At 34.7% G+C, this 23,768-nt stretch overlaps 5 protein-coding genes across 8 annotated transcripts in view; 3 read left to right on the top strand and 2 right to left on the bottom strand.

Annotated features, from left to right (window-relative positions):
* Nucleotides 1–2,678, top strand: part of LOC124494436 (uncharacterized) — a 25,096-nt gene extending 22,418 nt beyond the window's left edge. For both annotated transcript variants that reach the window (XM_075731211.1, XM_047057605.2), the window contains 3 exons: nucleotides 67–329; nucleotides 419–1,095; nucleotides 1,157–2,678. In XM_075731211.1, the coding sequence (XP_075587326.1) occupies nucleotides 67–329; nucleotides 419–1,095; nucleotides 1,157–2,455 (2,239 nt within the window). In that variant the 3' untranslated portion in view covers nucleotides 2,456–2,678. The remainder of the gene's footprint in view (nucleotides 1–66; nucleotides 330–418; nucleotides 1,096–1,156) is intronic.
* Nucleotides 2,589–7,616, bottom strand: ClC-c (chloride channel protein 3). Of its 2 annotated transcripts, none has more exons than XM_047061543.2 (7): nucleotides 7,410–7,616; nucleotides 5,533–7,161; nucleotides 5,051–5,374; nucleotides 4,418–4,993; nucleotides 3,762–4,364; nucleotides 2,997–3,687; nucleotides 2,589–2,924 (listed from the first exon to the last, which is right to left on the bottom strand). In XM_047061543.2, exons 2-7 carry the CDS (start codon nucleotides 6,113–6,115, stop codon nucleotides 2,807–2,809), a joined length of 2,895 nt encoding a protein of 964 aa, XP_046917499.1. In that variant the 5' UTR covers nucleotides 6,116–7,161; nucleotides 7,410–7,616; the 3' UTR covers nucleotides 2,589–2,806. The 2 variants fall into 2 exon arrangements, with proteins under 2 accessions (XP_046917499.1, XP_075587327.1); XM_075731212.1 differs by having other exon boundaries at nucleotides 6,602–7,161; nucleotides 7,410–7,614.
* Nucleotides 7,617–7,749: 133 nt separating this feature from the next.
* On the top strand, nucleotides 7,750–12,503 carry sl (small wing phospholipase C gamma 1). The gene is made up of 4 exons (XM_047061532.2): nucleotides 7,750–9,322; nucleotides 9,382–11,901; nucleotides 11,978–12,243; nucleotides 12,371–12,503. The coding sequence occupies exons 1-4, from the start codon at nucleotides 8,080–8,082 to the stop codon at nucleotides 12,401–12,403; spliced, it is 4,062 nt and encodes a 1,353-aa protein (XP_046917488.1). The 5' UTR covers nucleotides 7,750–8,079; the 3' UTR covers nucleotides 12,404–12,503.
* A 114-nt stretch (nucleotides 12,504–12,617) lies between these two features.
* On the top strand, nucleotides 12,618–14,450 carry LOC124497872 (cytochrome P450 302a1, mitochondrial). The gene is made up of 2 exons (XM_047061554.2): nucleotides 12,618–13,811; nucleotides 13,886–14,450. Exons 1-2 carry the CDS (start codon nucleotides 12,728–12,730, stop codon nucleotides 14,329–14,331), a joined length of 1,530 nt encoding a protein of 509 aa, XP_046917510.1. The 5' UTR covers nucleotides 12,618–12,727; the 3' UTR covers nucleotides 14,332–14,450.
* Nucleotides 14,345–23,405, bottom strand: LOC124497881 (GTP-binding protein Di-Ras2). 2 transcript variants are annotated; one of them, XM_047061574.2, is made up of 6 exons: nucleotides 22,250–23,405; nucleotides 22,026–22,153; nucleotides 16,441–16,718; nucleotides 15,970–16,379; nucleotides 15,670–15,874; nucleotides 14,345–15,593 (listed from the first exon to the last, which is right to left on the bottom strand). In XM_047061574.2, the coding sequence occupies exons 3-5, from the start codon at nucleotides 16,526–16,528 to the stop codon at nucleotides 15,764–15,766; spliced, it is 609 nt and encodes a 202-aa protein (XP_046917530.1). In that variant the 5' UTR covers nucleotides 16,529–16,718; nucleotides 22,026–22,153; nucleotides 22,250–23,405; the 3' UTR covers nucleotides 14,345–15,593; nucleotides 15,670–15,763. The 2 variants fall into 2 exon arrangements, with proteins under 2 accessions (XP_046917530.1, XP_046917522.1); XM_047061566.2 differs by having other exon boundaries at nucleotides 22,026–23,405.
* Nucleotides 23,406–23,768: the final 363 nt, after the last annotated feature.

The raw sequence follows: 23,768 nt of genomic DNA on the forward strand, positions 1-23,768 counted from the left end.
TTGTTTTTGTAATGGAAAAACTAATTTAATTTAATTAAAAAATATTTTGCAATGAATTTCATTCAGTAAATCTAAAATTGCCAATCTATTCATGCGAGCATTGTCGAATAATGATCATAAATCAAAAAACACTAAAGACCAAATCAGTCTAACCATATTGGCGAATCTGAAACCACATTGCCACCGACCAGAAACAATGTTGGAACGATGCGATCTAATTGCATCGATATCGACCAAAAAATGGCTTATGAAATTGAATGGTAACCATCATCATCAGCAACAATCGAAACAATCCTCATGTAAATTATGTACATGTAAATCATCAAATGGTTAGTATGCGTTTCTGATAGAATTTTAAACAATAAAAATAAAAATATGATGCTGACATATTCTGTATATTCTATTCATCATTTGTCAGCATCCAAAGATGTCGATCAGAGCTGTGCATCATCATCCGAACAATCATTCGATACGGTCATTTCTCGCGATCATCATGATCAACGCTCATCATCATTCACAGCCAATTGTCCACAATCAATCAATGGTGCTGAGGTTGGCCAACAAATTGATGAAATGGACGAAAGCCAAAATGGCGATCGATGTCGTAATTTGAATGGAAATTTATTGGAAAAAAATAAATACCGACAACAACAACATCAACAAAGAAAATGTGATTATAGATGTTGTATTCACCATCATCATCATTCACAATCCAAACGTAATCCAATCAGACCAAAGTCAACGAAAAATTCTAGCAGTAGCCGTGAATCATTACGCATGATGATTAAACAATCAAAACGAAATTGTGATGAGAGTAATGATGATTGCAATGATGATCAACATCACTATCATCACCATAATCACCATAAACAATTAGCCAAACGTATTCGTAATCGTAAACGTTCACTAATGAATGAACCAAATGGTTCCACATGGAGTGAAGAGCTTTGGGTTGATGGACCAAATCTAACAAAATTGAATCAACAACAATGTTCACATAGTTTGAATGAAAAGAAAAAATATCGTATCGAACAATGGATTTCGACAACTTGCAATCTAAACGGTGCTAATGGCTCGAAACGTATGCTCGATATGGTAAGTGCCATTTTGAGGATGAACTATTGTTGATTAATCGATAATCGATATACTCTTTCAGGGATTCAAATGTTTGGATGATAATTGTTTTGCACAATGTAATCAACAAATCGATGATGAATGTCGCGATACGCTGAGTGATTGTGGTGATAAAAAAAGTGATTTCTATGAGGAATACTATAACCTGTGGAAATTAAGTCCCAAAAATGGACGACCAAAAAAACCACTACGTCATTCGTATCGAAAACATGAGCAGTCGAATTGTTGCAATGAAATGTCGCTGAACATTAATCACATTGATCATAATCACCATCATCATCATAGTAATGGTGATGATGGCGATGCTATTCATAATAATAAATCGATTGATATGTCGAATGTTTGCGGCGAACCACAACCAACATCATCATCAGCATCGACGATGCTTAATCGTATGGCAGAACCGCCTAAACAATTGAAATTAGAACAATTCCTACAACAATTGTCTAAAATAACCGTATCGTCATCATCATCGTCATCGAAAGATCAACAACATCATCACCATTCGCAAACAAATTGTAATCGAAAATCAGAATTAATTGATAGCTGCCAATCTCAATTACACTCCCAACAGCAGCAGCAACCAGCGCCACCACAACAAAAACAACAATCACGACCATCTTCATCATCATTAAAATCGTATGGTATGACTGAAATTGTTGAACATTTAAAACGTGGAAATAAAACCAGCGATATGATGGATACTGTAACCATGAATGAAGCGAATAATGCCACCGATCCATCACAAACGGGTAGCATGGAACGAAAAAATTCCATTTCATCACAACCGAAACAACAGCAGACAAAACAGCAGCAAATGGAACAGAAAATGAAACGTAATACAACATCCACTACGACTAGTGGACATGGAACAATAAGTGAAGGCGAATGTTCATCCATTGCCAAGAAAACATCCTCCGTTTCCACACCCAGCTATGGATCAAATGGCGGAGGTGTTGTTGTTGGCAATGTTGGCCTTGTCGTACAACGACAACCAGCATCAAGTGGATATGAATCAACCGTACAAGATGATGATGACGTCGACGATGATGATGAATTTGACGATGATCATCATGTCTATGATCATCATCATCACCACCACCACCATCATCATCATCTTGATCTTCAGAATTATCACCAACAGATAAAATGTCCAAATAAAGTGGCACCAAAAAACGGATCAACAATGGCCATTATGACAACTAGATCTGGATCAATCAAAACAATGACCATACCAGCAGCAAACATTGCTCATCATGGCCATGTCGAGGATGATGACGGTCAATCAATATTTTGTTCATTCTTTTGCTGTGGCCATTAAATGTTTGATATGAGATTGGATTTGTCTCTATTTTTTCAAACAAAATTTTCTCATTTCTCATATTGCCAATTATTGATTTATCGCCATCTCTCCTACAATCATTGGATAAAGAGGGAAAAAGACAAATTTCAAATTTCATTTTTTCTATGACTTTTGGATATTATTCATTATTCATTTTCATTTAATAATTCTTTTTCGAATAAAATCATTTTTTTTCGACGTTCAACAATTTTACCATCCAAATGATCAAACATTGATGAAATCATGAGAAAGAAAATTGATTGGAAACAAATAAACAAACAGTGAATAAATAACAAGGGATTGATAAAATCGGATTGTTTAAAATGACAATCATCTTAGAAACGATGTCAAGCCTTTTGATGATGATATATTTTCCAGCTTACGAATATCTTCACATTCTTTAATATGTAAAAGTATATCTTTTTTGGTTATGATGCCCAAAAGGATGCTAATTGAATGGAAAAAAACATGAACAAATTAGCCAATCGTAAATGGAAAAAAGAAAGCAAAGAAAACTTACCCATTATGTGTGACTAAAACTTGTCGTAGGCCAAGTTTGCGGAACATATCGATAATTGTTTCCATTGGTGTTTGATCTGTAACGGTGATTGGTGCTAGATCGAGAATTCGTCGAAAATTTAATGGTGCCAATGAAGATGATTGAGAAGAACGAACATCATGACGATATTGTTTGAAACGTGTCTCTTCATCGGCCGTAAAATTACGAAAATAAACAATGGAATCCTCGAATACTTGTTCATTTTTACGGGCTTGATTCAATGCAACATTCAGATCGTGACGTGTAACGAAACCGACCAGGTACTTATTTTGTTCGGATACGACCACAGGAAAGCCGGTATGATTGTTGGATCGTAATAATTGATATACTTGACCAACAGTGGTTGTATCTTCAGTCAACACGGCTAATGGTAGATCACCTAGCTTAGGTCGCATTGAATCCAATGCCGTTGTGGTGTAGGGAAATTCTTCTTTATTATCCAGGAATGGATAACCATTCAAACTGATATGTGCATCATAAACACCTTGCTTGCCCAATGCATCACCAACCCATTTCGAAGTCATTATAGCCGCCATCAATGGCACGATAAAATTGACATTTCCAGTCAATTCGAACATTATCACCACTAATGAAACGGTCATTCGCGTTACACCACCCAATACGGCAGCAGCGCCAACCACTGCGTATAAACCTTTCGAATTGAGAGAAGACAAAAAACAAAAACATTCAATCAAGTGACTAAATTTTGCCTGATCTGATTATTACCTGGACTCATACAACTTTCACCCAGATTGGAACAAGCATCCTGAAAGAACCACCACTTGGGATAATTATAGGCAATCTGTTCCATTGTAATGCCAACGATACGACCAATGATGGCGCCCATAGCCAATGAAGGAATGAATAGACCGGCCGGAACTTTTATACCAAACGTAAATATCGTAATGATGAGTTTGAAAATCAATGCGGCAAATAATTGGGCGACCGATGTATAAACGCCGGGTCCAGCCTGGGCGATTTGGGCATGTTGATTAACATTGGTATAATTACGATAATAATCGCATAAAGGAGTTTCATCGGCAATACCACATGAACTGAATAATAATTTAATCAAATCCGAGGAATTCATACGTGTATATGGATTGGGATAAGCAATCATTGCCGTGATCAATGTGACGGTCATCACTTCCCACATTGGATATTGTCCCAGACGAGTATATTTTCGTCGTTGGCACCACTTTAGATTGGATTTGATGAATATATTGCCAATGACGCCACCAATCACACCCAACATGACGAATACGATTAGTTCGAAAAATATCCATGGTCTTGCATAATCAATATAGAACATGACCAAATGTTCATTTCCTATGAATATCAATTGACAATTACTACAACAGCAACACTTAGACATGACTTACGAAATGGATTGATTAGCCGTAAAACGAATGCGGCAACCAATGCACAGAAAAAACTTCTCCATAATGTTTTCAATGGGAAGTAATAACTGACTTCTTCAAGCGAAAACAATACACCACCGATAGGAGCACCGAATGCAACCGATACACCAGCGGCTGATGCAGCAGAAAGTATTTCACGCTTTTTCGCTTCATTTTTGCCATATTTATCGAAAAATCTGGATATTATATTACCGATACAACAACTACAATGCACAAGCGGTCCTTCTTTTCCAAGCGATAAACCAGCCGCAACCGTCAACATCATGCCGATCGATTTGACTGTCAATGTCCAACTGCCAAGATAACCGTGTATGATGAAACCAGACAATATTGTTTTGATTTCCGGTATACCAGAACCACATGCATACGGAGCAAATGTACGAACGAAACTGGTGGCCAAGAATGAGAAAAATAATGCCCAAAAAACGTAGAAAAAATACGACACAATATAGCTGAATATGGGAAAATGTTGTTGACTAAGTCCCAATAATTCTGGCCATGTTTTCCATTGATCACAATGACCACTCCATATACTATCTGTACATAAGAAACGAGCGATCAAAAAATGAAAAGTTTCTTGCATTTACAAAATACCTTCAAATTCCGAACTATTATCCGACCAGCAACATTGTTCACGATTCAAATAGAAAACATCGGGACAAAGGCCATCTTTGAGATCTTTCATCCAACCGGCACCAATATCAATGATGCCGGCAACAAAACCAGATAAGATTCCCACCATTAATACACAAAGCCAACCAGCCCATGCATCGTGTGTTGATTTCAATAATGAACAATAAGAATTATCTTTCGCACGGACAATGTAACGATGGCGATTACGATCACGGGCAATGTCACGTTGCCAATCGATTGTTTGAAAATCCTCATAATGTGATGATACGGCATTGTCATCGATATCTAAAAGAAAAGGAAAAAAGTCAAAACATTAATCTTCGAGAACAAATTCAACAATCAAAAAGATGAAAAATTGCGCTTTCAGATATAGTGGCGAATGATGAATTCAATAAAGCAATATGTCACATTCATACACCACAAACACACATTCACTCACACACCTGCAAACAAATCTCCAGTTGTTGGTGACGATATAGTGGATATGTCAAATTGTTTATACAGCTTTTTGCCATGTTTATATGTTGAATAATTTTGATGATGATAAAGACCACCATTACCACCACCACCACCACCCATGTCATCATCTAAAAGAGATGTTGATGATGATGATGCATGATTGGTTTGAATGGATGAAACATTTGCTTCGTTCAGATTGGGAATCACTGCTGTTGTATTGGACGGGACTAGAAAACATTCATTTTCATGACAAAACATCACTTTTCCATTATTATCGATTATTATTTCATCATCATCATCGTCATCATCAACATCGTCGTCTTGTTTGTCAAATGCTTCATAACTGAATTTCAATTTCGATATTCCAACTTGAACATCTCCAGTTTCATTCATATTGTTCCTGAATGAATGTTGGGAAATTGTCGCTAATGATAATGATGATGATGGTGGTGGCGGTAGATTTGGATGAATTTTTGGCACATTATTCTTATTCATATCATCACTATTATTTGTTATCATAGTTTCTGTTGTATCAACAAGATTTGTATGATTTTTTTGGCTCATCATTCCGGTCAATTTCTTCAACAAAAAAGTGGGAGTTGTTCTTTGTGGTTTATTTGTTTGGATCAATCATAACATCGATTTTTTCACATTATGTGCTTAAAATTAAAAAAATTTGACGCCACGCTTTCTGTTGCACGACGATCTCTTATTTTTTTACTGATGCTCAGAAACTTGCTGAAAAAAAAGAGCAATGAGATGGATAAGATGAAGAAGGGAAAAACAGGACATGTATTCTCTCACTTTTTATGAAGACAAACATAAACACGTAAACACATACAGTATTTGAAATATGAGCAGAACTGAAAACGACAACAACTGATTTCAGGTGAAATAAGAAAATGAACAGAAAAAAATTTCAAAAATAACACACGTAGGTAATGTGTGTGTATTCGGGTGCAAACATCAACAATAAAATCCAAACATAAAATTACACCCACACTGATTGAATGAATCGAATGAAAAAATTGAGCAGCCTAAAGCAAAATTTACCTTTAGGATCAATAATCTGAAAATGATCAATGGATAGATCAAATTGTTGATATCCACCACCACCACCACCACCACCACTGGTTGAACTTGATTGTTGTTGATTAATTCGTCGATTAAGTTGGTTGTTATTATTATTATTATTCAATATATTAGTTAGGGTTGATGATGATGGCGATGATGGATCAAATGTTGTTTCGGTCGTATCACTATGCATTAATTGTCTATTGTTATGATGACTCGATGATGATTCACCATCAACAATATACAATGTAGCCGGTGGTGATGATGACGATGATTGTTGTTGATTCGTATGATCGTTATTTTTATTCATTAAATTCGGCATAATTTCTTCTTCGATATCGATGATAATTTTGTTTTCGGTGAAATGATGACTTTATTTTCTTTGGATCGTCAAATTTCCAATATATCAATCAATATCAATATATTAATATTAATATTAAATTAAATTAAGTAAAAACAAACAAAAAAATTAAATAAAATGACAACGATGATGTATATGGATGATGGTGGCGGCGATTCAAACAGTTTAATTGCTTTCTCTGTAATGGACAAACAGACAAAAAACAGAATGTTAATCAGAACAAACAATAAAAATAAAACAATAATAATAATAATAATAATAATAATAATAAATTCAAAATAAACGCCCACGCCACAACACACAGAACGTTGTCAAGAAATCAATGTTTTTCATGAAAACGTTGGTAACAAGGTAATAATTCTAATTCATTCTTTTAAGACAAGACTATCGTTTTCTGATAGGTAAGAATTGTCGAATTTAACTCACCAAAATTTAATCACTCCAACTATCAATGGTTATCATCATCACACCATTTTCATAAATGGTCATGGTCAAAGTCACTCGATGATCCAACTTTGTGTAAGATGAGTAAATTGATTAGATTAGTGACACAACGACATCGGAGAAAATAGATGAAATGAAATGAGACAAAATGATTATTTCATTAGACAGGCCAAAATACATAGTAATCGTCAAGCTGAAAGGAATTCTATCACTCACAACACATACCTATGATGATCATATCCATCCATGTTTGCCGCTATCCATTTCAACCCTCTACGAGTGTATTAGTGTATTCGTGTATTAGTAGTAGCAAATAAAATTGAGTCACAATAATATTGCTTCGTCTCAACCGTTCATAAAAAACGTTCGAGAATATTTATCCATTTTCCATTTACTGTCAATTTGTATTTTGTATTTTGTATTTTGTTTTTTTCGAAGAATGAACATATCTGATCTGATGATGTTTGTGTGCCTTAATCATCATCATCATAATCATAATCATAATAGTTGTATATTGTATTCTTCCTAATGTAAATGTGTAAATTCAGTATTCAACTACAACATATCAAATGAATGACTATTAATAATATTCTATTTCACATCATATCAAATCATATTCGAAATCGAAAATTCTCTCGCCACCGATCGAAAAATGACAACCAACGAATCAGATTCGAATAAATTCCAAATGAATCCAACGATTTTGAATAGCAAGAATGGCAATGTGAATAAAGAATTGGAACATATCATTCATCGTCTAGAACAGGGAGCAACATTGACACATTTCAAGCGTAAATGTCCCAAAATTGAGCGAAAATATTTCCGTGTACGGTTGGATACACGTCAGTTGATGTGGTTTGCTTTGGCATCCAATCAAAATGGTCCATCGTCCATGATTCGAGGAATTTTAGACCTTCGAGAAATTAAAGAAATTCGACTTGGTCTAGGAAAAACATCTGATATGGATCAATGGATTCTTGATACAACAACAAATGGCATCTTCATAAACGATGCTGGTACTGATCTGGTAAGGAAATGGGAACGAAATCAATGTTTTATCGTTTATTATGGAGCTGGCTTCAATCTGAAAACATTAACATGTGCTGCATCATCATCGACCGAATGTGAACAATGGATTCGTGGCCTTCGATTTTTGACGCAAGATTCATTGAACGCTCCACATGAACAACAGATGGATGTCTGGCTACGTAAAGAGATCAGTAATGTTGACGGTGATCTAACATCATGTGATGAAATCAAAATGAAAGATCTGAAATCATTTCTACATCGAAATAGCTATAAAATATCGACACAACAGTTGAAGAAATTCTTCCTTGAACTGGATATCAATCGATCAGGGTCATTATCGTGGCGAAAATTTCGTCAGGCATTCTATGAACGTTTATTATTCGATGATAGAATCCTGGTCGAATTGTTTCTCGATTATTTTGACCATGATGACGAGACACAGAAAGATGTAGATTTAATTGATTCACGAATCACCGATCGTAATCTATATCGGTTTTTAATGGATGAGCAACACGAGAATAGTGCCTCTTCATCCGATGCTCACAATGATAATGATAATGAGAACCTATGTCCATCATTGATTACCAGATTATTGCGGTCATATTTCTATGCAAACAATTCACGTTTGCAAATCCAACCACCATATCTGAATGCACAAGAATTCATTAGTTTTCTATTCTGCAAAACAAATGAATTATGGGAACAACAAACAAATTCAACTGTCACTAATGACATGGATCGGCCATTGACGCATTATTGGATAGCATCATCACACAATACATATCTTACTGGTGATCAAGTACGATCAGAAAGTTCGGTTGATTGTTATGCTCGTGCATTACGCATGGGTTGTCGATGTATTGAAAGTGAGTATCTTGCATTTCTTCAATTTGTTGACTGAAACAAATTATAAATTTCTTTCAAGTCGATTGTTGGGATGGTCCCGATGGTAAACCTGTGATATATCATGGCCATACATTGACATCGAAAATCAATTTCATTGATGTGATACGGACCATCAATGAACATGCATTCATCACGAATGAATATCCAATCATATTATCGGTGGAAAATCATTGTTCATTGCCACAGCAACGTTATATGGCCAATATTTTTTGCGAGATATTCGGCCATAATCTGCTTTCGAAACCATTGGACAAAAATGACCGTGAAATGCCCTCACCGAATCAATTGAAACGAAAGATTATTATTAAACATAAAAAATTGCCAGAATCAACAGTTTCAAATCAGGATACCATTGAAACTGTCACCGAAAATATCGATTTCGATCCGGCAAATTCAATCAAAAGTGGTCGAATTTATCTGGAATGTGACGGTCTAGCTGATGAAACAAAAGAATGGCGACCATTCTATTTGATGCTTACACAGACAAATGTGCTACATTATTTCGAAGAGAATCCAATGAATAGTAGTGATCACGTTACCACTGGAAATCTGATTGATTTGAATTTTGGCGATGATGATGATGACGATGATGAGCAACCATTACTGCGTAAAGATCATCATGAACATTACGATTATTTAGCCGCATTCAGTGGTCAAAATAATCATGGTTATGCTGTACAACTCACGGTGGCCAAAATGAAATCATTCTCTGTGGATGAATTACATTTTGATGAACCATGGTTCCATGGCCGTTTACCTGGTGGCCGTCAACAGGCTGAACAATTAATCCATGATATTCCGGCTAAAGTGGACGGATTATTTTTAGTGCGTGATTCCAGCACTTTTATCGGTGATTATACACTATCGTTATGGTATAATGGCAAAGTGCATCATTGTCGTATCAAAGAGAAACGTTTTGCACAAGGAAAAGTTAAATATTATCTTATCGATTCGGTCATGTTTGAAACACTCTACTATCTGGTCACTTATTATCAATCGAATCCATTGAAATCGCCAGAAATGACCGTACTGTTATCGGAACCTGTCCCGCCTTGCATTTACTGTGATGACAAAGAATGGTTTAATCCACAAGTTTGTAAAGATCGTGCTGAAGATCTCTTACGTCGTGTATGGTTTGATGGTGCATTTCTTGTACGTCGCAGTGAACAAGAAGATCGATGTTTTTCCATATCGTTTCGTGCTGAAGGTAAAATCAAACATTGTCGTATACGTCGTGAAGGTCGATTATTTGTTATTCATCAGAAGAAATTCGAAACACTTAACCATTTGATTGCCTATTATCATCGAACACCGTTGTATAAGAATACGATGTTGAGAAAAGCAATCAATCCGGAGATTGTGACCAAAATCGGTCATGAACCCTGTGAAACGGACATTGGCTATTTGGATACATTCCAAACAACCATTCCTCGTGATGACATTCAAAATCGCTCATTTATGGTCAAAGCTCTTTATGATTATCGAGCCCAACGATTTGATGAATTATCGTTTTGTAAACATGCAATCATAACCAATGTCGTTAAACATGAAAGTGGTTGGTGGCGTGGTGACTATGGTGGCAAAAAACAGCATTGGTTTCCGGCCAATTTCGTACAGGAAATTATTCAATGTTCTAATTATGATGATGGTGGTGGTGGTGATATATCAATAACTCACCATGATAATAATGGTAATGATCAGCTACAACAACAACAACAACAACCACAACTGATGACAAAAGGATCAGTAAACATGACCGGTGCAACTATAACAATGATTAGATCAACAACGATTTCAAATGCTTTTCAAATCGATTTTTGTCGATCGTCCACCAGAAATCAGCTCCCATATCTCCGAATCGGTAGTGATAGTCGAGAGGAATTACAAGATTGGATTGTAAAATTACAAGAAGCTTCTTCGGCTACCACCGATGACCTGATAATGAAACGTAGATCGAATGATTATGTGATTGAGAAAAATTTCCGTATTGCTCATGAATTATCCGATTTGATCATATATTGTCGAGCTGTGCCATTTGTGCCTGAACGTATGGGAAATTGCACCGAAATGAGTTCATTATCGGAAACGAAAATTGAAAAATGGCTAGCAACAAACATGTGCAAATTGCTTATCGGTTATAATATAAATCAATTTACACGTGTTTATCCAAAAGGTAGCCGTATTGATTCATCGAATTATGATCCAATCAAGTTATGGAATTGTTCCGTACAATTGGCCGCCCTTAACTATCAGACACCAGATCGTGCAATGCAATTGAATCAGGCAAAATTTCAATTAATGAACGGTGCATGTGGTTATATTCTACGGCCGCAATTCATGTTTGATCCGACATTCACTCCATATGATCCAAATTGTCTGGCAAAATTAGCTGTCGATACATGGATCGTGGCCGTTCGTGTGATCTGTGGTCGTCATCTAACGAAATCTCGTGGTCGTGGTGGTGTTATAAGTCCATTTGTTGAAGTGGAGATTATCGGCACTGAATATGATTCAACTAAATGCAAAACAGTCACCATAAGTAAGTTGTCATTGTTGATTACATATATGATATATGATGAATTGATGATGATGACTTTATTTCCATTACAAAACAGATGATAATGGCTTGAATCCATATTGGAATCAATCGTTTGTCTTGTCTGTTCGTTGTCCACAATTAGCTTTCATACGATTCATCGTATGTGATGAGGATGTATTTGGTGAGCCCACACAAATTGGTCATGGAACCTATCCATTGATGGCCATTCGACAAGGTTTTCGCTGTATGCGATTGAAAAATGAACACTCGGAAGAATTAGAAATGGCTGCCATTCTAGTGCATATCAAAATCGATATACTAGCCACTGGTAACAATAATCATGTGAGTTGTTTTCTCTTTCAATTCATTTCAATTTATCAATCTTAATTTTTCTTGTTTTTTCTCTACTTGACCTTGACTCTACACATAAATCACAATGAACACGTGATGCATGATACATTTTGCGCAGAAAAAGGACCGTCCATCGACTAATCGTAAATAAATGATAAATGATTTATATTTTTGTTTTGCTGGTTTTGTTCATTTTTTGTATATTCGATTCATGATGAAAAATAAACATCAACCTGTGTTGTAAACTGGAATGAACCAGTGATTGGCTGGAAGCATGAATGTTTTGAAAACTAAACCCAGCTGGTGGTTTGCTTTATTGTTGTTTTGTTCTCCAAAACTGAACAGAGGATATAATATGGTGTTTGCGTGTGTCTAGTGTTCTCAACAAGTTTTTGTTTCTTAGCTCGTTGATAATGATGATGTGATCACATTGTTGGTGCGACTTTGTCTTATGATTACTGGAATTTGAATAAGAATGAAAATCTCAATACGATTCGGTTCAAAATGTCGTTTCGGGTCATTATCATCATCGACGTTATCATCGACTACAAATGTGATCGATGATGGTCGAGAACAAGTGAAATCATTCAAAGAGATACCCGGTCCTAAAGCATTGCCATTAATAGGTAATCTATGGCGATATCTACCGATAATTGGTCAATATAGTCTTGAACGTTTGTATGAAAATGGTCATTATAATCTAACACATTATGGCACAATTGTACGTGAAGAGATCACTGCAAAGCATAAGATTGTACATTTATTTGATCCAGATCATATGGAATCAATGTTTCGACAACAACAATATCCATATCGTCGTAGTCATCGAGCATTGATCAAATATCGCCATGAACGATCGGACAGATATCAATCTGGTGGTATATTCCCAGAGAATGGTGATGAATGGAAACGTTTACGTGATCTGTTCAAACATTATTTTCTTCGTCCCAATTGTATTCATGTTTATGATCGACAATTGAATGAAATTGTTAGCGACTTAATCCTCTCTATACGATATGAACGAGATGAATCAACCGGCCATTTGGACGATGATTTTCAACAATTTCTTTATCGTTGGTCATTGGAAAGTATTTGTTCGATCATGTTGGATGCTCGCATTGGATGTTTAGATCGGAACAATCAAGATGGCGCTAACATGATTGAAGGTGGTCATAAAACACTGTATGCTGTAATGAGAACCGAATTATATGATGGTTGGCAATCACGAGCTACAAAAGATTATCAATGTTTAGTCGAAGGACAAGATCTAATGGCCAAAGTTGTGGAAAAATATCTCAACAAACGAATCGAACAGATAGAATTGGACGGAAATGGAGGCAAAACAACAACAACAACAATTGTTGGCCAATTGATTCGTGATCCAAAAATCACACGAAAAGATCTGTTTGGAATCGTAATGGATTTTGTTTTCGCCGGTATCGATACAACATCCATTACAGCTGGTTTTACATTGTATTTTTTGGCTAAAAATCCAAACCTTCAACAACGATTATTTCAAGAAGTTGATCAAGTTTTAGGCAGTGATGGCTTTTTTAAAGGTAAATGATTGATGATTGAATGAATGATTGCAATTGATTCCATTTCATTTGAATTGAATGGCTTTTCATTTCAGCCCAACATTTCAACCATACACCATTGTTGAAAGCATGCGTGAAAGAAACACTACGATTGCGACCCATATCGATTGGTGTTGGACGTTTAGCGACGAATGATATGATAATTGGTGGTTATCATGTGCCAAAAGATACGATGATTATAACACAGAATCAGGTTGCATGCCGTCAAGCGGCATATTATCCACGGCCGAATGATTATGATCCAGATCGTTGGATCGGATCAACTCGTAGTCGTCACCATCGTTATCTATACATACCGTTTGGACATGGTACACGAATGTGTCTAGGTCGTCGTATTGCCGAACTTGAGCTATACATTTTGTTGGCCAATATTGTTCACCAATTTCGGCTGGAATGTTGTCCACATTATGATATTGGACAACGAACACGACTCATCAATTTACCGGATCGTCCGATAAAATTACGATTCATTGATCGATGAATTTTACACTGAATTTTTCGTTTAACTTTTTTTTTCTTTTATTTCTTTCATTGTACGACATTACAACAAAGTGATGATGATGATGATGAAAATAGAATAAAATCTGAAATTATGGAAAACATTTAACAAACAGACAGATATATCTCTGCGGTAGAGCATTATTTCATTGTGTACAGTGGGGCTGTTAGTGTAATAAATGTTATTTTTCATTGTCCATAAATATGTAACTGATGTAACTGATGCAACTGATGTATCATGTCATGGCAACTAGAAAATTGTGTTGATGATAGTTTATAATTGATGTGGCCATCAATGAATGGAGAAATGAACGAAATAAAAATTTAACAGTGAAGCACAAATTCAACAAGCATAAAATGTATGGAAAACAATGTTAATGAAAAAACGTTTGTCTTTTCTTCATGTTTCAGCCAATTAAAATGATTGATGATTGATGATGATGAAAAACAATTGCAATGAATTTGTTCGATCATTTTCTCGAAACTTGGTCTTTGTTGTTTATTTGAATGAAATGGAATTGTTTCCTGATTTGGTCATCAATGTTGTCGATTAGCCACTAATTGAAATTGATGATGAAATTAATTAGTGAAACAATGTCTATGTTATGTTATGATGATGAATCTATTGAAAATTCGAATGAAAATGGAGCACCAATATGAATTCAAGTCTGATTCATTCATCGTTGATTCATTAAATTGACCTAATCAAATTGACAAATACAAAATGGCTGATGATAGATTAAAAACAAAGTGAAAAAGATAAATTCCACTATCGATGACTTGTCACTCGTTTGAATAGAAAATGACTTGGAAAAACTGAATTAACCGGAACCACATATGATGAGTATTACACACAGGTAGGCCAGCCGTGTGTGTGCACTCGTCATGAAATGGCGATGATGAACAAAAGAAAAATATTAAATAATAACCACCACTCTCTTGCATTGGTTATGGCTATGTATGCTTGATCTATGGTTTTTTGCATTTGAGTAGTCGAAATCGTACAAAGCAAAATAGTAGAAAAGAAAATTGAAACAAAATCAAACATGATGATCTTGGATCCATCGTCATTCCATATTTGTTTGAGAGACAGAGACAGACAGAGAGAGTGAAGAATGTGTTTGTGTGTGGGAGTGTGAAACATGATGATTCGACAGCAAAAAAACCCATTTCCATATCCATTGATTGAAGGAACCAAGAAAACTGTACAAAACTGAAATATAATTTGTTTGATGTGTCAAAAATCTACAAATGAATGGAGTGGAAGAATGAGTTTTGTTACTTGGTGATTGTGTTGCATACAATATAAAGGTAATCATACCTTTGATGATCAATTGAACAATGATGACTGGATGACTGAGTATGATGATGATAATGATCACAATTTTTCGTTTTCTTCTCACAAATGTTGCCATTCACATCATTATGCAATGGCCTTTAAGTTTTTCCTTTCGTATCTGAGACCTAGTCTTTTTTAGATCCATTCTTAACGACATGTTTCTTGTTTTATCCATCGATAGTAATTCCTATGATGATTGTTGGAGGTGAAATCAAATTGAATGATTAGTGATAAGTAATTAGTAATTAGTGATTAGTGATTAGTAACTAGTAATTGAAATACCTGAAACGCTTCGTGTACATTATGGCCAGTTTTAGCCGAAGTTTCAATATAACCACATCCTTTTAATATTTTGGAACAATATTCTTGAGCATAATCGGCGGTCACTTCTCGTTGACCTTCTTCATCACATTTATTGCCTACCAAAATTAATGGTATTGTGTCATTATCATTTTGTTTGGTGTCGAATATTTCTCGATAGATATGGTTCAATTCCTCTAGACTTTGTTTGGATGTAACACTAAAGACAAGCATGAATGCATGTCCTTTGGTTATGTTCAAACGTTGCATAGCGGGAAATTGATGTGAACCGGTCGTATCGGTTATTTGTAGTGTGCATACGTTCTTGTTACACGATATCACTTGACGATATGTATCTTCAATGGTTGGTATGTAGGCATCACGGAATGTTCCTTTCAATAATTAATGGATTTCCATTCATAAATTCAATTCAACTAACAAGCAAATATTTACCTTTCACAAACCGTAACACAAGGCTTGATTTGCCAACACCACCGGCGCCAAATACAACCACACGATAATCATTGCTTTGTTCGGGCATATTTTTTCTTTTCTTTTCTTTTCTTTTGTTTTCTTTTGTTTTTTGTTTTGTTTAGTTTGAAAAATTGTTTTTGTTGTCAACGACGAATCTCGATCATTCAATGTTTGGTTCAATTTTTTGCTTGGATGAATAATTCTGGAACCAGGCCACAATCATCTATGATGTTATGTGTTTAATCTTGTTTTTGATTCTAAAAAGAGAAAAAAGCGAAACAAAAATTCAAATCAAACTCAGTGAAACATGGTGAATAAAGAAGGCGATATGATAGGCCTAGTTGAATGTTTTGTTAGAAAGTAATTCATTATCATTATTCTTTTGTTCGTGACTATGAATTTGGAATTAGCGATGATTAAAAAAGAAGTAAAAATTGAATAGAGAATCAAATTGAACCGTAAAAAACCTGAATGCCAAAGTCGACTAATAATTTGTAAGGTAACTCTCTCATCATCACTCTCATTCATTCTATAGGAATAATCATTTTCAAAAGGCAACAAACAAACCAACACAACAGAAACATTGATCCAGACAGTAGAGAATGTTACTATTTGTTCGAAATTTTTCAATTTACAACATGATAACGCAACAACCGGTTATGGAACAATGAAAAGAAGAAAGAACTTGGCCAGCATGTTTCAGACACACATAGAGTATTCGAATGGAAAAATGAACACTCGCACAAACGGTACATTTCGGATTCGTTGATCTGTTAGTTGGTTGAATAGGTCGTAACGCATGCGTTTTTTCAAATCTGTTTTCTTTTATTTTTTGGATCATCAATTTTTGTGTTTGTATGTTATGTGTGTGTGTGTGTGTGTGTGTACTGTAGTCAGTATTTTGATCCCGAACATAAAACTGAGAATCGGTTATCGGTTATATAACACAATAACATACGTACCAATCAATAAAACCCTGACAAATATAAATCAAAAGGACAAGAAAGTTTATTGCCCAAAATTACATCATCATCATACTGCTACTATATGATTAGCTAGCGAACATGTGATTATGTAATTCGTTCTCTTCATTCTATTGAATTCCGGTTAATTCGAGTCCATAATTGACATGCAATTTATGAGTTTCGTCAATAATTTTGACATTTTGACATTTGAATTCATTCTCTGTGTGCGTGAGAGACAAATGACTAATGACTAATGACTAAGGACTAATTAAACTTTTATTACATGTATATATTCCGGACACATGTAATAATCCATGTTACATAATTCGATCATCGGATCATAATGTCAAAGTTAGGTGATGGGCAACAAGTGTGGTGAATTTTTCATTCACCGATAATATATAAATAGGAATGAAATGAAATCAGAACCTTACAACTCATCATTAGCAATAGAGCAGACAAACAAACAAAAAATTGGGCCAACTTTTGCCGGAAAGAAAGCAAGCAAAAGAAAACTCGTTGGGTTCTAGGAAAAAAGAATCAATCCATCTATCCATCTATCTATGGAAATGATGTTATGCGTTGCGACGAAATCATTTTATTTCAGATGAATCCATGAATGAATGAATGAATCATATCCACCATATCCATTTCGAGGGCTTAAAATCGATTCACAAATGTGTGTGTGTGTGTGTGTGTACATGCACATGTATATCAACTGAGAAACAACAAACAGAAAATATTGGTGATAACAAAAAACGTAATACTGAGAAATGAGTCAAAATCAGCATCGATGACTAATAAATGACTCATTCTGAACAATAATGTTTCGATTGATAAATGATGACAAAATCTGTATTACTGCAAAATTGGTTGAACATGGCTTTCGATCATCATCATTGTTTATTTGCTAGTTAGTGAATCATGTGAAAATGCTGGTTATATTCATTATTCATATTTATTTATGAATAACGACAAGATGATTGTGATAGTGGAAGATTGGATTCATCACCATGATCTCGAAGAACATTGAAAAATTGACTTGTTTGGCCATCTCATGTAAGTAGAAAAAGGATTTTTTTCAATTGAGAAATGAGATAATTTGATGAACATTGTAGCTTTTAAATAGAAATATTAAATTAGTCAAATTAGAATTGATTATGATTATTATTGAATGTTACTATTTTTTTGTTTATTTTCATGAACTGAAAAATATTTGTTCCGTTTCCTGTTGTGAGCCAATTTTTGGTATGTAGTTTGTTGGGCGGAATCCTTAGTTTATATGTAATCAATTATCGGCCTATACACACATGTTTTTAACTTGATGTTCATGATTAGCAACATTTGGACCATGTTGGCTGTTTGTTTAGAATTGTAATTCTTGCCATTCATTGTGCTATTATTAAATTATGCTATTCATTCACTGCTGGGATTTAGTTTTGTCATGTATGGGTGTTTGTTTGGTTGCATCTTTTTTTTCTCTTTTTTGGTGATTATTCGATTATTAATTCAAGCAACCAACGAACAAACAACATTTGTTTATTTATCCACTGTTTTTCTCGTTTTTTTGTTGATGTTATTTATCCAGCATCATCAACCATTTAACCATTTTAAAGATCATATGATGACAAGTGAAAAAAAACAACAACAATTACAATGATGATGCTGGTGGTGGTGACAGAAACAACAAAGAGAAATGAAAAGCCCATAATGATATTCTGTATTATAATCACCTACACACAGTGAGTAAATCAAGAAGTAAAAAATTCCACCAACAATAGCGCAAGGAATAATGTGGCGAAGAATGCAAGCCGTTTCATGTTTCATGTGTCATATAAAATCCTAGTGCAATTCATTTCTACATGAATTAATCCCTTTATTTCACACTGTGTGAGTGCATGTTGTTTACTAGTCGATTCAAGGTCAATGATTCAATCATTCGCTTGGCTAAATTGTTTTGTTATAATTTGACTTTATGAAAATTTTCAAGCCCGACGATTGCAATACGTTGCAATACTGACCAATATGATTCCATTGTTGAATTTAAATTTTGTTGAATGATTCATTTTCTATTATTTTCTTTTGTTTTGTTTTTGACATTGAATTTGACTCTGTTGTCGAACATCTGTGCCATGCTTGATCGGTCATTGTGAGAATAACTTGGTCCAACTAACCTAATGGATTGACTATGGAATAATTTGAATACATGATAGACACACAGGTGTAATCGATAGATAAACAAACATTGTTATAGAATATTCTGCCAGACAAAACCGACATTTCTCTCTCTCTCTCTCTCTCTCTCTCTCTCTCTCTCTCTCTCTCTCTCTCTCTCTCTCTCTCTCTCTCTCTCTCTCTTTTTTTTTTTTTTTCTCTCTCTCTTTCTCTCTCTCTCTCTCTCTCTCTCTCTCTCTCTCTCTCTCTCTCTCTCTCTCTCTCTCTCTCTCTCTCTCTCTCTCTCTCTCTCTCTCTCTCTCTCTCTCTCTCTCTCTCTCTCTCTCTCTCTCTCTCTCTCTCTCTCTCTCTCTCTCTCTCTCTCTCACCATATGTGGTCATCATAGTGAAAGTTTTGTTTACAAATTCCATGAATGAACTTGAATGAATGAAAAAAAAACTTTTGCATTTTTGAAACAACAAACGATGTGCAAAATGAAAGTAAGAAAAAAAATTAAAATTCTTCTCAATAAATCTTATGTAGCAGGGAGCAACAGTGATGACGAAAAAAATTTACGAAAACTTGAGATTCTGGTTGTGTTATTTAGATATTTTCTGGCCAACAAGCCCCCCCCTCTTCTGTTCACCATTTTACATTGTCCACATAAACTGTACACATGAATGAACATTTTCAACACACACACACGCACAGAGAGAAATTCATCGATCAATCATCACCGATTCTTATTACACACACACACACACATTTGACTGGTAATGTTTTTGCTGTAGGATTTATTTGCTGGAATTTGTCATATAAATTATATCGCTATATTGACATTGAACTTGTAAGCATGGTATCTGTCTTGTGATATTGAGTGTTCGATTCGTTGCAATATTGTTTGATGAACTCAATAGTACCAAGTGATGAGAAATCCGATTATCATCATACGGATTTGTGCCTAAAAAAGATGAAGAGAAATTTGTTTTGTCCACCATTCCAACATACACGAATCGATTCGTGTAACATTATTCTAGTGAACCTAACAAGAATTTGAAATTATTTCATTCTTATTCTCACGTTTCTGGCTTTACTCATTGAGCTATCAACACATTTTCGATGATCATTATGTCCAAAGATACCGGACTGAATGAATGCACAAAGTGGCACGTGAGTTATTATTATAATGATGATGATCAACGTGAACAACAAATAAAACAATAACTATAACAATACATTGTTGAAAAGAGAGAATGATACAGTGAACAGAATTATTAATATGCATTCCGGAAATTGCATCACAATAATGTAACCAAACACAGTGAATAATTGAATAATTGAATTTAATTGCTGAAATGTTGGAATGTTATTACAAAACTGGTATGTACTTTACAAATTACCAATTGGCATAAAATCGGATAAAATTTGGACAATGAGCATCATGATTGATGAGCAGCGACAAATTCAATTGAATCAATGGTTAGATTATGGTTTATATGAATCACTATTGAGTCATGCATTGATTTATATGGTAGCCATAGGCATTGTTGTTGCTATTAATGGTCATCATTTCATTTCATCTCTATCAATAGCGAATATTTTATCGTTCAGAGAGTAAACAGTTTGTGTGCAATGTATCTGTTGGAAATCATTTTTCAATATTTGGCTTCTTCATTCTCTTGGAATCGCATTCCATTGAATGTTGCTCGATTGTGCAACAATGAATGTGTTATTTTTCCAGTTAATGATGATGACAATAGAGAGATAGAGAGTGAGAGTGAAAAACTAACAAAAATGTCCCTATAGGGACAAAATATTTATCTCGAATTAGAATCTATTCGGAAAAATCGAAATGAAAACAAATTGCAGGAGTCAAAATAGAAATAGAACTATCGAAACTGATTTCGTTTGAATGATCCATTCTAAATTATGATATATGCCATATGACAAATGATGATGATGAATATAATTCTCTTTTGAAATGAACTTGCCAATCCTCATGAATGTCGTAAACAATCGACACTCAGATAGTATGGATATCCGGTTTCATTAGTGAATGAGAGACTGATGATTTGATCATTTTGTCGCTCCATTTGAATTATATACATCTTGACTGTATTGTATGATTATGTAATTGAAAACCAATTTCGTTTCCTTCTTTTTTGTCTATAGAATATAATCACGAATGAAGGGAAAACCTTTCAACACCTTTTTATTGCACACATCACAGGTGTGCAATAAAAACTAGGCCATCCTGGCAAATAATAATTGGAAAATGGAACGGGAGAAAATAAAAATTTCACGAGACCGGCTTTGACAAATGGAAATTTTCAATTTTCTTGCATGCACATGGATAGATTACAATGTGGCCACACGAACATCATACATTGGCTGACGGCTTTTGTCGTTGATGTTGTGAATGAAGGAATGGAAAAAAGACTTACATTTTTGTCGTGATTGTTTCCACTTGAAAGTGAATATAATAATATTCTTTGCAATTTGAAACGTTGATTGAATTGATGTTGCTTTTTCCATCATTTTTATTGTCGCCGTTGATTTTGTGATTGTTGGTCTCCATGCGTGTTGAAGATGAAGCGAAAAAAAACAGAATCAAAAGCACAAAGTGATGAATTGTCCTCTCATTTACATGTTTTTGTTGTTTTATTACCATTTTTATGTGGCAAATTGCCGGCAATTTGGCAAACAAGCAATTTATTATTGCTTTTATGGAGCCCATTAACCTGGGCTGAAATTGGTTGCAACCGAAACGGAATGGAATTGAATGGAATTGAATTGAATTGATTGGCTCCAATTTTGGCCATTCAATAGATGAAGAGCGAAAGCGAGACTATTCAAATATTTAAACTGACAGTAAATTTACAGTTGAAAAAAGGTTTCATCATTTGAATGAAAGGAAAATCTGAGCATCCGATTCAAGTGTTGTTTGTATTGTGATGACTATGGAATTTCACTCAAACAGTGGTGACAACATTGATTATGACCAAATGGAATTTGGTCCAATGCAAACACCACCACCGTTGAAGATGAATGCACTTGAAGTAAACAAATAAGATGAAAACTTTTATCTCAAATCAAATATTTCAATGACGACCAGAAGGAGAGGAAAAACTTTTTGATTCGTTTTCGAAAACATTTGGAGCCGATGAACGAATAAATAAATACATAGTGAACAAATGTATGGCACAACCAAAAGCAAAACAAACTGAACAGTCACATAGTAATAGAATTTGGTCACAAGGTATTCACATTTCACTTTTCTTTCATTTTCCCTTGAAAATCATTGATCATTGATTCTGTTTATCTTATTTTACGTTAATTTATTGAAAAAATTTCAACTTGTTCATTCATTCATTTATTCATTCATTCATTCATTCGTGTGTCTATGACTCGATAGTATTTATACGAAAACCAGAGTAATGGGAAAGATCCAAGAAATCAAGAATGAATAGTTTCCGTGTGTGTGTGTGTGTGTGTGTGTGTGTAGAGAGAGAGAGAGAGAGAAAGAGAGAGCGAATAGCGGTCGCGAATGAATTGTGATGGTGAAAACGGAAAAAATTATTTGAATTAAACTTTGATGTTTGGGCCAGAAGAGAATCAATACGCAATCGTAGTCAATGGTTATAGTATTATATTGATGCGGCAATTGATCAAGTTTTTCTGTGGATGCTCATACTATGGTTACGATATTGCAAACTAAAACTGTTTCGATTCAATGATTTTATATAATAAAATGAACCAGAAAATGCGAAACTATCAGAAACCAAGACACCAATGTGAACACAAATGAAACACACATATTATTTAGATTTAGATAAAAACAACATCTCTCTGTCTCTCTGTCTCTCATGTGTATTTGTTGGAGTTGCTATTCTGCACATGCATGAAGAGGATGAACATAGTACTATACTAGGGTCCTAGACGTAAACCAGAAATGAATAAGCGGTATTTGTGCGAAGAATTGAATGAATTCATTTGAATGAATGGCTGAATCAATGAATGAATGAAAAGGGCCAACTGAAAAAAGACTGTGAATATCAAGTTTTCTCCATTTCTTTGCTTTTCCATTCCCTTTCGTGTAATCCATGATGGGATTGTTGAAAAATTTTCACTGCTAGATAACTAGCCAGTATATCTGATATATTGTTGTATGGAAAAGCAAATAAATA

The sequence above is a fragment of the Dermatophagoides farinae genome, chromosome 5, assembly GCF_024713945.1.
Source record: "Dermatophagoides farinae isolate YC_2012a chromosome 5, ASM2471394v1, whole genome shotgun sequence".
Lineage (NCBI taxonomy): Eukaryota > Metazoa > Arthropoda > Arachnida > Sarcoptiformes > Pyroglyphidae > Dermatophagoides > Dermatophagoides farinae.

Bases quoted from the DNA above. Each gene is read 5' to 3' on its own strand.
- ClC-c (XM_047061543.2), bottom strand. From the start codon at position 6,115: ATGATGAGCCAAAAAAATCATACAAATCTTGTTGATACAACAGAAACT. The intron at 4,365-4,417 runs GTAAGTCATGTC...TGATATTCATAG, and splicing joins ACGGCTAATCAATCCATTTC to GAAATGAACATTTGGTCATG. The intron at 2,925-2,996 runs GTAAGTTTTCTT...CCATTCAATTAG, and splicing joins GTTTTAGTCACACATAATGG to CATCCTTTTGGGCATCATAA.
- sl (XM_047061532.2), top strand. From the start codon at position 8,080: ATGACAACCAACGAATCAGATTCGAATAAATTCCAAATGAATCCAACG. The intron at 11,902-11,977 runs GTAAGTTGTCAT...ATTACAAAACAG, and splicing joins ATGCAAAACAGTCACCATAA to ATGATAATGGCTTGAATCCA. The intron at 12,244-12,370 runs GTGAGTTGTTTT...CATTTTGCGCAG, and splicing joins CCACTGGTAACAATAATCAT to AAAAAGGACCGTCCATCGAC.
- LOC124497872 (XM_047061554.2), top strand. From the start codon at position 12,728: ATGAAAATCTCAATACGATTCGGTTCAAAATGTCGTTTCGGGTCATTA. The intron at 13,812-13,885 runs GTAAATGATTGA...TTTTCATTTCAG, and splicing joins CAGTGATGGCTTTTTTAAAG to CCCAACATTTCAACCATACA.
- LOC124497881 (XM_047061574.2), bottom strand. From the start codon at position 16,528: ATGCCCGAACAAAGCAATGATTATCGTGTGGTTGTATTTGGCGCCGGT. The intron at 16,380-16,440 runs GTAAATATTTGC...AATTATTGAAAG, and splicing joins TGTGTTACGGTTTGTGAAAG to GAACATTCCGTGATGCCTAC. The intron at 15,875-15,969 runs GTATTTCAATTA...CAATCATCATAG, and splicing joins ATGTACACGAAGCGTTTCAG to GAATTACTATCGATGGATAA.